General features: G+C 42.0%; 1 protein-coding gene across 4 annotated transcripts in view; it reads right to left on the reverse strand.

Moving 5' to 3' along the window:
- Positions 1-13,593, reverse strand: part of abcc8 (ATP-binding cassette, sub-family C (CFTR/MRP), member 8) — a 58,176-nt gene that overhangs the window by 8,241 nt on the left and 36,342 nt on the right. For 2 of the 4 annotated variants that reach the window (XM_047596332.1, XM_047596334.1), the window contains exons 19-30: positions 12,554-12,592; positions 12,127-12,225; positions 9,670-9,754; positions 9,318-9,398; positions 8,170-8,307; positions 7,822-7,947; positions 7,611-7,707; positions 7,125-7,184; positions 5,370-5,614; positions 1,825-1,991; positions 1,287-1,514; positions 972-1,064 (exon numbers count right to left, since the gene is read on the reverse strand). In XM_047596332.1, coding sequence (XP_047452288.1) covers positions 972-1,064; positions 1,287-1,514; positions 1,825-1,991; positions 5,370-5,614; positions 7,125-7,184; positions 7,611-7,707; positions 7,822-7,947; positions 8,170-8,307; positions 9,318-9,398; positions 9,670-9,754; positions 12,127-12,225; positions 12,554-12,592 — 1,458 coding nt within the window. The remainder of the gene's footprint in view (positions 1-971; positions 1,065-1,286; positions 1,515-1,824; positions 1,992-5,369; positions 5,615-7,124; positions 7,185-7,610; positions 7,708-7,821; positions 7,948-8,169; positions 8,308-9,317; positions 9,399-9,669; positions 9,755-12,126; positions 12,226-12,553; positions 12,593-13,593) is intronic. The other 2 variants (XM_047596333.1, XM_047596335.1) reach the window with 1 other exon arrangement.

Here is a 13,593-nt window from a genome sequence, read left to right on the forward strand (position 1 = left end):
TCGTGTTTTCTCGAATCTTGTTGTTTTTTCTGGAATGTTGTGTTTTCTGAAATGTGTTTTCTGAAACGTTATGTTTTCTGTAATGTGTTTTCTGTAATATTGTTGTGTTTTCTGTAATATTGTTGTGTTTTCTTTAATTCTGTAATGTTGTTGTGTTTTCTGTAATGTCGTGTTTTCTGTAAAGTCGTGTTTTCTGTAATATTGTTGTGTTTTCTGTAATGTTGTCGTGTTTTCTGTAATCCCGTTGTGTTTACTAAAATGTTGTGTTTCTGTAATTCTGAAATCTCGTTCGTTTTTGCAAAATGTTGTGTTTTCTGTTATGTCGTTGTGTTTCGACCTTCAGGGCCACCATAGCTTACAGTGAATTAAGGTTGAAAGTTATACACGATTAAGAGTGTAGACGAGCTAAAAGTCCTTAAAAGACCCTCGCCTACGTTTACCTCTTCAGTGTTGCCAGATACACGATAATTATCATATTTATACGACATAAAAGGGCAAATATACAGTAGTTTGCCTTTCGATAATGGATAAAGCTGCTGGCTGAGCCTCCGGGTTTATTCCACTTTGGCTCATTGCAGTTCCGTGTGCATAGATTTTAAATGCACTGTCCTAGTGTGTGAAGTTGTTTTCTTATAAATGATAGTTTGGGTCAAAAAATGATCATTTTAAAACTGACAGTACAATATTTTCTTCATTTCCAATCTGGCAACGCTGCACCTCCTTCAGCATTTCTGAATAAGCAGAGAGTCACAGGTGCAGTCAACATGGTGACGGCCACACAGAGCTTCAAAAGCAGTGTTCATGGAAGCAGAGGAGCGAACTCTTCCCTATTAAACACGTCTTATATACGATAAGATACGTGATATAACCTGTGATAACATTTTGAACATTTAGAACTGTGTTACATTTAACGTGCACTATAACTGCTGCTACCATTAAACAGTTGTAAAATACAGTATGTTAGTAATTACCTGAGGGCTCTGATGGTGGTGAGACCTTCAACCGTCTCAGAGAAGTGGGAGAGTAAAGGGAGCTGAGTGCTGTCCTCCAGCTGCTGCAGGTCCCTAACCAGAGGACAGAGGAGACGACGGAGGAGGGAAATATCAAGAAAGTTCACACAGTATCAGCTGAGAGGGTTCAGGACAAACACATATCTTGGGTTTCACTAGATGAGCTTTAATAAGCGTAGCCTCTAGATACAGGTTTGTCCGTCTTCTGTGTATAGATTGTGGATTTATTATAACTCTGGCGTCCTCAGAGGCGGCTGTGGACGCGGTCAGACTCACCTGGAGGCCACGCGAAAGTACTTCTGGATGAAGTAGCAGGCGACGGCCAGCGGCAGGAGGGCGAAGAGGAAGACGGGCGTCACGTAGGAGATGACGCCCAGGGCGGAGAAGCACAGCAGGGTGGAGCGGGAGAGGCACTCCAGGGTGGTGGGGATGTGCTGGTCGATCGTGTTGGTGTCCGTGGAAAACCTGTTGAGGATGCTGCCGAGTGGAGTCGTCTCAAAGAGCCTGGAGAGAGGAACGCAAACAAAATAAATAAAAAATCTTTTTTTTAGATAATTTTATTCAAAGCCGACAGACATTTGCTTGAGACTGTGCAATCTGCTGGTCCAGGTCTGTTTGTTCAGCCGCATACGTGAGCGTATATACAGTGAATGTAAATGTGTGTAAGTGTGCAGGGAGCGTGCTAAGCTAAGTGACGCCTCATGGGCTTTGTGTGAGGAAAGCAGATGGTGCCCTGAGTAATGAAGCAACAAACATGCAGTTTATCATAAATGATGTGTTTCTGCACAAACACGGACGCCAGGGAGCGTCGTACCTCATGGGGGCCAGTATGATCTTATTGAGCAGGTTGTGGTGCAGCTCCTTGGCCACTTTGAGGCCGGTCCACTCCACAGCCACCGAGGTGGCCAAGCAGAGGACGATGCCCAGGCAGCAGAGCACGCTGAACACCGACAGATACCACGAGTGACTGAAGCTGCAGTTCTGCAACGTCGAGAGAAAGCGATTCAGAGGCGTGACCGTTAACTTGTGTTTGCTGGAGAAAGAGCGTCCTGCCTCTCAGCTTGCTTTTACTGTAATTATAAGCTTAATTAAACCCTGGCTGGTTAAACATTACCCCGACTGATGTGACAGTGAAGCCAGTGAAGCTTTAAAAAGCTGATCCGCCAACATTTAAAGAAACATAAGAAGAAGAAGAAGAAGCTCAGATACTATTTTTTTTTCCCTTCTTGTAATTAACTAATACAAACTCGAGTTGGATTCATGGAAAACAGATTAATTCAAAAAAAACACTCACAGCAGAAATTAAATATTGTGACATTTTAAACCATCTTGTGACGATTTAAATGTGCTGCTGGGAAACGTTTGGACCTGGTATTTATTCATACCTCGACCAGATCAGTTCATATAAAGAAAGCAAGATAGAAAACAGAAGACGTGCAGCAAAACCAGGATGTAGTTTTTAGGTAGTTTGAGTTTAGTTTAACACAAGCTGCTTTACCCCAGAACAAAATACCTATTTATTTTTGCATATTAGGTAAAAATGCTTTTAAAGTAAAACAGAGCAATACATGTAATAGATGCTAAAAACAAGAAATTTAAAAGAAGAATAAGACATAATTGATGATTTCAGCCACCGATCAGGCATAACATTATGACCACTGACCGGAGAAGTAAATAAACCATCTTGTGACAATTCATTGTTCTGCTGGGAAACGTTTGGACCTGGTATTCATTCATGTGGATGTTACTTAGACATGTAGCACCCACTTAGACCAGACCAGACCAGACACCCCCACAGCAATGACACTAGAAAAACTAGAAAAACAGCACCAATAGTTGACCAGGCCTCCAAAAATTCACTAGATCCAAAACTGATCAAGTATCTGTGGGATGATCCTCTGATGGTCATAATGTTATGCCTGATCGTTGCACATTATTTCTGTTCCTACTGTTCTATTTTATCTAACTTTTGCTTTTCCAGTCAACATTTTTAATTGACACACACACACAAAAACGCTTTAGGAGCAACTCAAACCATGGCCCGTGTCCATTATCCGATGAGTCACAACTGTTTTTGGAGGCACAAGGGAGACGTGCACAATAATAGGAAGGTGGTCATAATGTTGCGCCTGATCGGTGCAGTTGTAAAAACCTCTGCCCGAGCTACCAGAGAGCAGAGTGTGTCTGAGTGTGGGTTTGATAGAACAGGACTCCTTGAGTGGATCAGTCCACAGGACAGAGTAGATTAGATAAATCTGGCAAAGAGACGCTGAAGCTCAGCCAAACGTTATGGACGACAGTTTATCTTCATTATGTGTGTGTGTGTCTGTGTCTGTGTGTGTGTGTCTGTCTGTGTGTGTCTGTGTGAGAAGAGAAAGGTGGAGATGACCGCTCTGTTTGTTTTCCAAAGTGCTTTTTTTGGTCGCCCTCATCTCCAGTCATGTTTGACTCTGTGAAATGTGACCTGGTATTTCAGTTCACAGGACGGAAACAAACACACACACATGCACACACATGCACACACACACACACACACACACACGCACTGATAACAGCTGTACTTAAACTGGTTCTGGAACAAGATAACCTGCCAACAGCTGGTGTGACCTCTGAGTGTGAATGACGCAGCTCTTTTACCTTATTTACATTGTATTTATACAGTGACTCTGCTTTTTTTAATCTCTGTGCTCGTGTGAGTGTGAATGTTTAGAGGCTTCATTGAACCAGAGGCTTAAAGCAGGTTAAGGAAATATAACTTACTGTAGGCGGCCATTTTAATTTTATTTATAGCCGTTTTCAGACACTTGGTTTATCAGATCAACACCTTCGCCTACGGCACTAACTCCTCTGTCTTTTGGGAGATCGTTTTTTTCTGTTTTGACTCCCGTGAACGACGCATTTCTGCCGCTTGAAATATGCAGATAAGCTGGAGCTGCTGCCATCGCTTCAGGGAGCGTCGGTTGAAGCTCCATCTGGAGTTGGCAGCGTCTGTGTGTGAGACTCACTGGAGAATTGGAGAGGCAACGCTTATGTAACTTAACCTCGTTTTTCTGCTTTTCTCTGCGTGAGCTTGTTTGCACCTAATGATTGACTGAAGAGTGGCCAGATCTACTAAAAGTTTGCATGTATTAAAATGTGTGCAAACTCATTGTGCTCACATGTAAATGTACAAATTGATTTACTAACAGGTGCAAAATAGTGTGTGTCCATATCCAGTCAGCAAGTTTGCCTCAATGAATATGCAATACGGGGCTTTTACACGCAATTTGAATGTGCTGGGTGGAGAAAAATGCAAATATAATAATTTAGAGAAGTAATTTTGCTCATAGAAAACTGCACCGCTACACTTAACTTATGTACTGAATGAAAATAAACAAAAATGCAGGTTAACTGGAAGCAAAGTCGGCCTACAACATGGAATATTTGTCTTTTTTCCGTCAACATTGCCTCCTCTTCTATTCATCAGTCCATCACTGCGCCGTGTCTTATAATTATGTTCAGATGTAATGTGTTTATTTGCCTCTTCAGCTGCCAACTTCCATGTAACGGCACCAAACGTCATTTGGTGCTCGCAGCCTCAACGGCTGTTTGCACCTGCTGTCATTTATGCAATCAGCCTCAGTAAATCACCTGCAAACCGCAGTTCCAGGCCACATGCAAAACTGCTTGATTGCGCGCAAATTAGTACATGCAAATTGTGATCTCAGTAGATCTGGCGCTTAGTCTATGTCTCAGAAAATATATATAAAAAAAGGCAATTTTAACCTCAATGAATCATCCAAAAAAAAGAAAAAAAGGGAAAAAGAAACAGTTCACTGTCAAATAACATGTTTCCCATGCTATTTTGGTTCATGGACCCTTCAAAATAAAAGTGTCACCAGGCCAAGGGACACTGTAATTAAATGTTTTCTAAAAAAAAAAGCAAGGGAAGACTCAATAAAACTTAAAAAAGTCCAGCTGCCTTTGAAAGAAGGATTTTCCAGCTCTATTAAGCACATTGAGATATGTTTAGATTTATTCCGTGACGAGCGTTGACTCCCATGATGGGAATCAGTTGCTGTGGTTCTTTCACCCCTAGAAAAGCGCAAAACACAAACATCCCGATAAAAAACTGGTAATGGAAACACCTACGTTTCGACAGAAATCTGCAAACATCTAAGCTAAACCATTTTCAGGCTATGATGAAGTTATCACAAAAGGCAGTAAAATTGTATTGAAATTTCAGGAATATCGCTTTTATTTTGTGAAAAAAGTGTAATGGAAATGCATCTAGTGACATTAAACGCAGAGGAAGAAGAAAAACAGCAAATTTTCCAAATGAAAAATAAAAAAAAAAAACTAAAATTTCCAGCTTCTCACCTGGACGGAGCAGTTATGAGCCGTGGCCTCTATCTTGGCCGCGATGACGTGCGACGTCCAGTGCGCCAGCCAGTAGTCGATGGCGACCATGAGGGAGTGTTTGAGGAGCTGCGACAGGAGGAGCAGCGAGAGGAGGACGAGCCCGGCGGAGGACAGGTAGATGCCGCAGGAGCGCCACGGGATGGTGGCGCGCTGACGCATCACCAGCGACATGTTGTCATCGTCGTCGCTCTCCACAGATTCCTCTGGGATGGAGACGAACGCCAGTTAAAATATTAAAGTGTCGAGTGTGAGGTTTGTTTAGGCTGAGTTAAATATTTATTTTAGGAGGAGATTACTGTGTTTTTCCTACTACACCTACCACCTCTGTGTTTAACTGTGCTCCACTCTGTGCTGCTCAAATGTTCTCTAACATTTCTAATGGTAGTTTCCCTCCCTGACACATTTCTGATACTTTTAAACCACGCCACCCAACACCCCACCACAATGTATGACAAACCACCTACTAGCACAGAAGAGGAGCGAAAAAACCAACAAGGATAAAACCAAAAGAAGAGGAGAAACCACAGAGATAGTGTGCTACAGGCTACAGTGTCTACTCTACAACACCAAGCAGATGCTCATTCCCAGGGCTGGGGGGTACACTCGGATTTTTTATCGTTATGAGATGGATTTATTTGCGCCGCGAGACACTGATTTTACACTGGGCCATTTTCAATGTAGTGCTTCTAGACACTCACGGTGAAACTATGTCTGAAAAATTAAGAAGCAGCAGAACAAGAAGACTTGTGGCAAAAAAAAACAAAACAGGTGCTGTCAGTCCCTAAAGCTGTGCCAGAAAATGTCCCCAATTTTAGAGTTTTTATGAATGAGAAAAAAAAAATGTTGCGCGCAGACTACAGTTATTACGGTAGCTGGTTGTGCTGCTATTGACGTTACAGACATAGCAGTTTAAATATGAATAAATATGAATAAATATGTCAAGATAAATGCAACTGTAATTGTTCCTGTTTATACATTTCATCTTGATAATATTTAATTGTTTTTTGATTTCCACATCATCAGTCAGTGCTAACACGGGGTCATGCAAACCTGTTTTACTACTAGTGTTTGATTATTATACAATATTTACTCATCATCACAGTAAAATAGTTCATCCTTAGTCTTAATCTACTGCATTAAATCCTCTCAACCAATAGAAAATGTTGTGAACACGTGATTATGCATGAAAAATAAAATACCGTAATATACATTGTTGGTGGTACCGCCCAGCCCTACTCATTCCTTTTTTTTTTTTTTTTTTTTTTTTGTTAAGAGGCAGCCACACATCAACAGTGACTCGGGGTGAGGAGCTAATGTGATTGACCTCCGGCCCTTTTCCCCACCCCGACATTTATCACAGCACATCAAAGAGCAAGCGCTGGAGCATGAAGCCGCATGTGGACGTCTGGGAGTTTCAGACATGCTGGAGAGGAAACAGCAAACTATAGCCAGCAAAATAAAAAAAAAAAGAAAAAGAAAGAATGAGTGGTAAAACTAAAGAGAGAGATGCCAGCTACATGCTCGCTTTAAGAAGCTTTCAGGAGGAGGAGGAGGAGGGAAATGTTTGGCGGAAAAATTAAATGATGATGAAATTCTAAGATGCTGAGAGGAACTGACACATTTGTGATTTGCTAGCAGCGTCACGATGCCACAAACGTGTTTTTCTGCTTTCTTTCTTTCTTTTTTCATCAAACCATGCTTTCAAACCCACACCTGCTCGATCGAACATGAGGGCAGCAGGAGCCATCCCACAAGTCCACCCCAGGGTGCCACCAGCACGCGGGAGACAACACAACAGAAGACAGATAAAGAGTACAGCCACTGCGCCTTAGCACAATCCTTCTTTTTTTTTTTTTACAGCAGAGACACACACACACACACACAGATAGAGGATCAGATTCAGTAGTTAAAGGCAGCGACATATCTGGTTGCTGAGAAAGAGAAACCGAGGGACGAGAGGACGGGAAGGTCGAGAGTATTTAACGTCCGTGCAATGTTTGGCAGCGAGGACCGAAACACGCGGGGGGCGTCATTCGGGACCACGAGGAAGGCGTAAAAACATTAAAAACAAGCTTGAGAAGCTTAAGTTTTAACGTGAGAGGTGCTGCTCCTCAGCAAACAGATGAAAAAAATTTAAATCAGGCTGAAATGAGGAATGCAATAATCCAATAACAATCCCTGTTTCCGGCGTCCTCTCACCTTCTTCGTCCTCTTCGGTCCTGACGGCCTCTCTGGAGTACATGGCCCTGCGCAGGTTTTTCCTCTCCAGGTCGGTCATATTCTCTGCCACCGTCTCCTGAACACCAGGTGAAGATAGACATTTTTGCCCAGAATATTAAAGACTGTGATTAGACTTCGATTTGAAACCGTTTGAGATCCATTAACACTTCGTTTTGCAGTCATTCATCACCTTCTCAAACTCCTGGTCCTCTCTGTGCATCAGGGTTTTCCACTGCTCGAAGAGTTCAGGCTCAGAGTTCTGGACGTCCTTCAGAGTCCCTTCCGTCTGGATGGTGCCATCTTTCATTGCAATAATCTGATAACACACACAAAAGTACAACAGAAGAAACGCAGCTTTTGAAGCTACAGCCAAGAATGAAAATCAATCTTTTTCAGAGATTAACCGTCTGCATCCTGAATGAGACGATAAAATGTCTCCGTCATGAATAATGTATCAGCGTCATCAATTCCCGTGACTGATAAAGCGTTTTGTTCACGGCCGGTGAGGATAACAGCAGCAGAGACTCTGTGGTCGTACCCAGTCTGCGTGGAGCAGGTACTGGAGCTTGTGTGTGACCAGCACCACCGTCCTCTTCTCCTCTCTGAGGATCTTCAGGATGCCCTCCTGCATCAGGTGGTCACTCAGGTGGATGTCTAAGGCGGAAAATGGGTCGTCCTAAAAACACAGAGACAAAAGCAATTGAGTTTAAAAGTTCAAGTCTTAGCTATTTTTCTATATTAGGCTCCAAGTTTATTAAGGAGCCGATTGTGAGGTTGAAGCAGCGTTATCATAGATCATAATTTGTAAAGGGGATTAAATTAGCAACGAGTAGAAAATATTTAGTTTTTCCAGCATAACAAATGGCACGATTTTACATTTTCTTTGACAAATGACAGTAAATTTAATAGCTCAATGTTTGCTCGGTGAAACTGGAAACGGTTTATGCTTTTGATTGATTTATTCGTCTACTTATTAAGGCACTAATTTTTCTTTGTTATCTATTTCTTTACCTATTTTATAGTTATAGTTTCATTACTTATGTGTTAGAAATAAAGACTATCAATCAATCAATCAATCAATCAATCAATCAATCCAATAATAGTAGTTATTTAATTATTATTATTATTAATAGAATGTAGCTGGCAGTAAAATCCACCACTATAATTTCCAAAGCTGTCTCCTCTGAGTTTGAGACAGTGTGTTGCTATTTTTGTCACGCACCAATACATGAGAAACACAATCTACAGAAGAGTATTAGTCCAACCCATTGGAAAAAAAAAAAAAGGCAATTTCATTACACACTTTGAGAAAAAAGTCAACCTTCAAACCGGCGGTACCATATACATATGGTACTGTTTCTAATATTGTATTGTGATTATTTTTTTATGTTGCTGATATATTATATCGGACACATAGTTGTCTCGTCTGCTGAGGGAGGGACGTAAACTACACGGCTCAGGAGCGTGTCCCTATCCGCCCGTAGAAACCTGAAGTCGGGTACAGACACACTCTGGTCCGGGAAGTTGCATGCGGCTGCATGGTCTCCACAAAACACAAACACAGGTCATGTACTCTCTGTAGTGGTAAAAAAACAAATATACCTCTGTCCATTGTTCTTCGCATGGTAAAGAATCACATCTCCACCAACTTGAATCTTTTGACCAACTGACTGAGTGCAGACTCACCAGGAAGACCATGTTGGTCTGCTGGTACAAGGCTCTGGCTACGCTGATTCTCTGCTTCTGTCCACCTGATAGGATGATGCCCTGCAGCAGAGAACGATAAAAGAGCATGAAGAAAATGTAAGCAACAAGGTTTCACCACTAGAAGGAATGAGCAGCACAGTGCCAACACTCTGCAGAAACGTGGGAGATCACGGTGTATTTCCTGCACTAGTGGAGTATGAAGTGATGCAAGGTGACAGTGCTTCTGTCTGAACAAGGTCAATCCAACTCCCTGCACATACAACGATTACAAATACAGGCAGACACAGAAACCAAAGAGGAGGCAAATCATAAATGTTACTGTGATACTGACCCGCTCCCCGATCTCGGTCTGGTCCCCTTGTGGAAGGATGTCGATATCAGGCTGAAGAGAGCAGGCGTCAACAACAGCTTTGTACCTGCAAGGCACAAACAACCAGAATACAGATGAGGACATTGAGCAGCTGCTAATGCTAGCCAGAAGGATACAATGGTTCTCCTCATTATGACATCGTTTAACAACAGTCTATCTTAGCTTAACGTGTTAGCATGCTAACATTTGTAGAAGCTAACTGGAATGTCATTTGTTTTGCAGGAATCTGCTTAGAGGCAACGTTCTTAACAACTGTGTATAATTTAAACTGACTGTTGCACAAATAAACCCAAACGCTAATGCATGACGTAGCAATGGACGCGGTTACGACAAACCTTAACCAACAGAAGATCTCCACAGCAACCAAGTACCACCATCCATTAGCTGTGTGTTATTTAAAATAAAACAACAGTCAATTAGCCCGAGAGAGAGCGCCTACGGTTCCCATAAATGCAAGCGGCTGACCTTTCAGAAAGAACATTTGTTGTGAGGATGAATACTGTGAGTATGCGTTAGCAGAAGTGTGTACTTTGAGTGAGCCTACACAAATAAATACAGCATATGTTCCTGTACCAGGAATCAGTGAAACTGTGGCAACAAGAGGAAAACAGAACCACCCACCTCTTTCAAAAAAACAAAACAAAACAAAAACTCTTGAGGTGTTTCAGCGTCAACAGTTTATTTAGCAATTGGCTCCTTATTTTTTCAAACTATTGACTTAATCAGGAATCAGCTCATTTAATTTACTACAGTGGCCTGAGGGAGCGCAGAGGTTGTTGTTGGCTGGATTTTGGCTCAACGGCTTGACAGCAAATCGATTTCATTGTTAAATGTAAGACCTGTGGATGTCAGTTTAATAAGGGGAATTAAATTCTGCGAGCCACAATGACAGCACAAAGACAAATAAAAAGCTATTTCAATGCAAAGGGAAGCTTATAGGTCCCGGTTACTAATGGATGTGCACGGTCTGCAGCATCACAAAGCAATGATCAACTATCTACACTCACTTTATTAGGGTTAAATTTTTCAGGGAGGCGTCAGTGTCACAAAACCACAAAGGTATTGAGTGTTTTGTTTAGTTAATTTGACTTGTATTGACTACACTGAACCAGTCTGAAGTCCTGGGTGGGAACCCTGATGGCCTCTTTAACGCTGCCAACAGTCCCTGGTTTGTATCAGTTAAATCTGTGTAATTATCTTAAATTAGTCTCATTAACTAACTCATTAACAACTTTCCCTCCTCGCCTGCTGTTTGTCTAATCAGCCGCATATGGGAGTTTGCAGCTTAACCGTTTAGATCTTCCTCCTCCATCTGTTCACTCACGGCCAGAATGAACTCATTAGAGTCGACTGGTCATCGCATCAAGATTTCTTTTTCTTCTTCTTCTTCTTATCTGCACCACCAACAGTGTCCAGACTAATGTTTTCTTTATACAAAGCACTCTTTTCTTCAAATCTGAATCTCAGATTTTTACTGTTCAGCGCTGTCACGACATCAGATTTTCACTTCACGATTACCGAAGACAAAGAAATATCACGATATCAACAAAAATATAAATAATAATGAAGAAATCCAGCATCTTTAACTTTATTTATGTACTTTTCTCTGTTTTGGGATATGAATTACACTCAAAATAATAGTAGAACGGTTGAAAACGAGGGTGGGTTTGTAAACAATGTGAGGTTTTTTGAGGGGCCAAACATCTCAAACACTATAGTCTGTAAACGGCGGTTAGCATATTTTAATGGACTGTTCTGGCACAACTGGACAAGGAAAATGCATTTTTTTTAGAGAATATACTACTACACTCAGTGCTACACATTCAGTGAGTGTTATTTTAAAAAGTTGACTCTGCCTGATGGGACTATATTCACTGACCCCGACACTCTCGCTCACTGGGTGGACGATTTGACCAAAGTAGGACACAGAGGGGATGAAGTCTGGTCTGTCTTTATCGAGTGAAGCCTCTCCAACAAAGATATCACAAGAAGTAAGTGGAAACACTGTGCAGGGGAACGTAGTAAATGCAACTTCTGCTTGGACACCGTAGCGGTTAGCGGTTAGCATTAACGTATAACAAGAATCCCCTAAATAATGATTAGCTTAATATAATTTCAGTCATGATTTAGTTTAATAACAGGCTGAAACTGGTGATGCATTAGATATTAATCTGACTGTCTCACTATAATCCTTTCTTTTAAGCCAAACCAAAGTCATCTACGACTAACTTCAAATTAGTGTTTTTGACTAACATCTTCAAGGTTGAAAGCGACAGCGTTTGCCTCAGACTTCTCTCTGTTTTGTCTCCAGTTAACATCGTGACGTAGGCCATGAAGAGTCTATTGAAATTATCACCACCACAGCCCTAGTTTCCATACTCTCACCCCCAACAGCAGCACCTTTTAAAACCTCCTTACCTTGATTTTATCATGGGCATCTCAAAGGTGATGTTCTCCACCACGGTGGCGTTCAAGAGCCAGGGCTTCTGGGAAGCGTAGGCCACGGCGCCTCTCTTCCTGCCAGACATTTACAACACACGCAGAGATGTCAATCAAACACAATAACATCTCTCTGTGTCTCTTCTGAATTAGTCTGCTGTTTCACACATGGGTAAAGGTTAAGAGGCGGTTTAACCTCTGGACCACAGGGAAGCTGTCGTTGCGTAAAAGGAGCTCCGGTCCATAAGGAACCGGCTCAAGGATCATTAAAGTCTGTGGTGTGTTTGTGGAGTCAATACACAGAGAAGAGCGGTCAGAGGGAAGTATGCAAGCAGAAGGGATGGACAGGAACTTCTACTTTTTGAGTTCATGGTGATGCGTATCCATGGAAACCACCTGAGCTCACCTGATGTCTCCGTCGCTCGCTGCATCTCTGTCCGTGGGACTGCAGAGGACATGTCAAACACACAAGACACATTAGATGCGCATTATTCTCCATAAAATAAACACAAGGACTCCACCGTATTCCCTGTAATGATTAACAGAAAACAAACACACACACACACACACACACACACTAACCCAGATCCTCTTCTCTCACTATGGCAATATCATGTCACTGCTCGGCAGCCCAAACACAAACAGGCCGACCGCAGCCCTACATGAGCACAACTATCATTAGCGATGATCTCATCCGTCCTAAAAAAAACCAAAAAAATCCCTGCAGTTTCTCTTCGTGCAGTTTGCCGATATGGAAATCGTCGTTGGCTTGTTTGTGTTCTGAGGATCCGATTCCCCCAGACTCATACGTCAAACATGAGCTCGGGAGCCGTCGGATTAATTGTCGCTATTTGCTGGTATCTTGTTCATCTTGTATATGTCTCTCGATGTTAGCGGCTCTAAACGGAGACGGGCTGTCGGAGGTGAGAACGGATCACCTGGATAATGTGTGGCTCTAAATATACGACATAAATACCGGCCTAAAACGTGCAAAAAACGTGCAAACCAACACACAGCGAGTCCATTTCTTTTCATAACCTGTTTACTATTAGGCTGCTGGTGGTGAATTTTTAAAAGGGGAACTGGTCCGGACATCTAATACCACGGTGTTCACTTGATCTGTCCCGGTGAGTAAGTCAAACTTTATTAGCGGGTAAAATTAGATCAAACACATTTCAGACTGAACACAGACCCAAGTCTAAGGTTAGAGACGTTTCTAACGCGGAGACAATTTGATTATTTTTGTTAATTACGTTAAGTCAGAGGGATGTTGCTGCATTTACTCATTTATCGGACAAAGTCAAATATTATGAATGCGAAATATAATGAACTAAAAAAAGCGGGATGTGACGTGGGAGGGAGGGTTGTGGCTCTGCAGAACCACAGGGTTAATGACTACACACAAATTTGTCTATGAAAGTTGCTCGGAGTTCAACACTTTGACCA

This window comes from Mugil cephalus, chromosome 10, assembly GCF_022458985.1.
Source record: "Mugil cephalus isolate CIBA_MC_2020 chromosome 10, CIBA_Mcephalus_1.1, whole genome shotgun sequence".
Classification (NCBI taxonomy): Eukaryota; Metazoa; Chordata; class Actinopteri; order Mugiliformes; family Mugilidae; genus Mugil; species Mugil cephalus.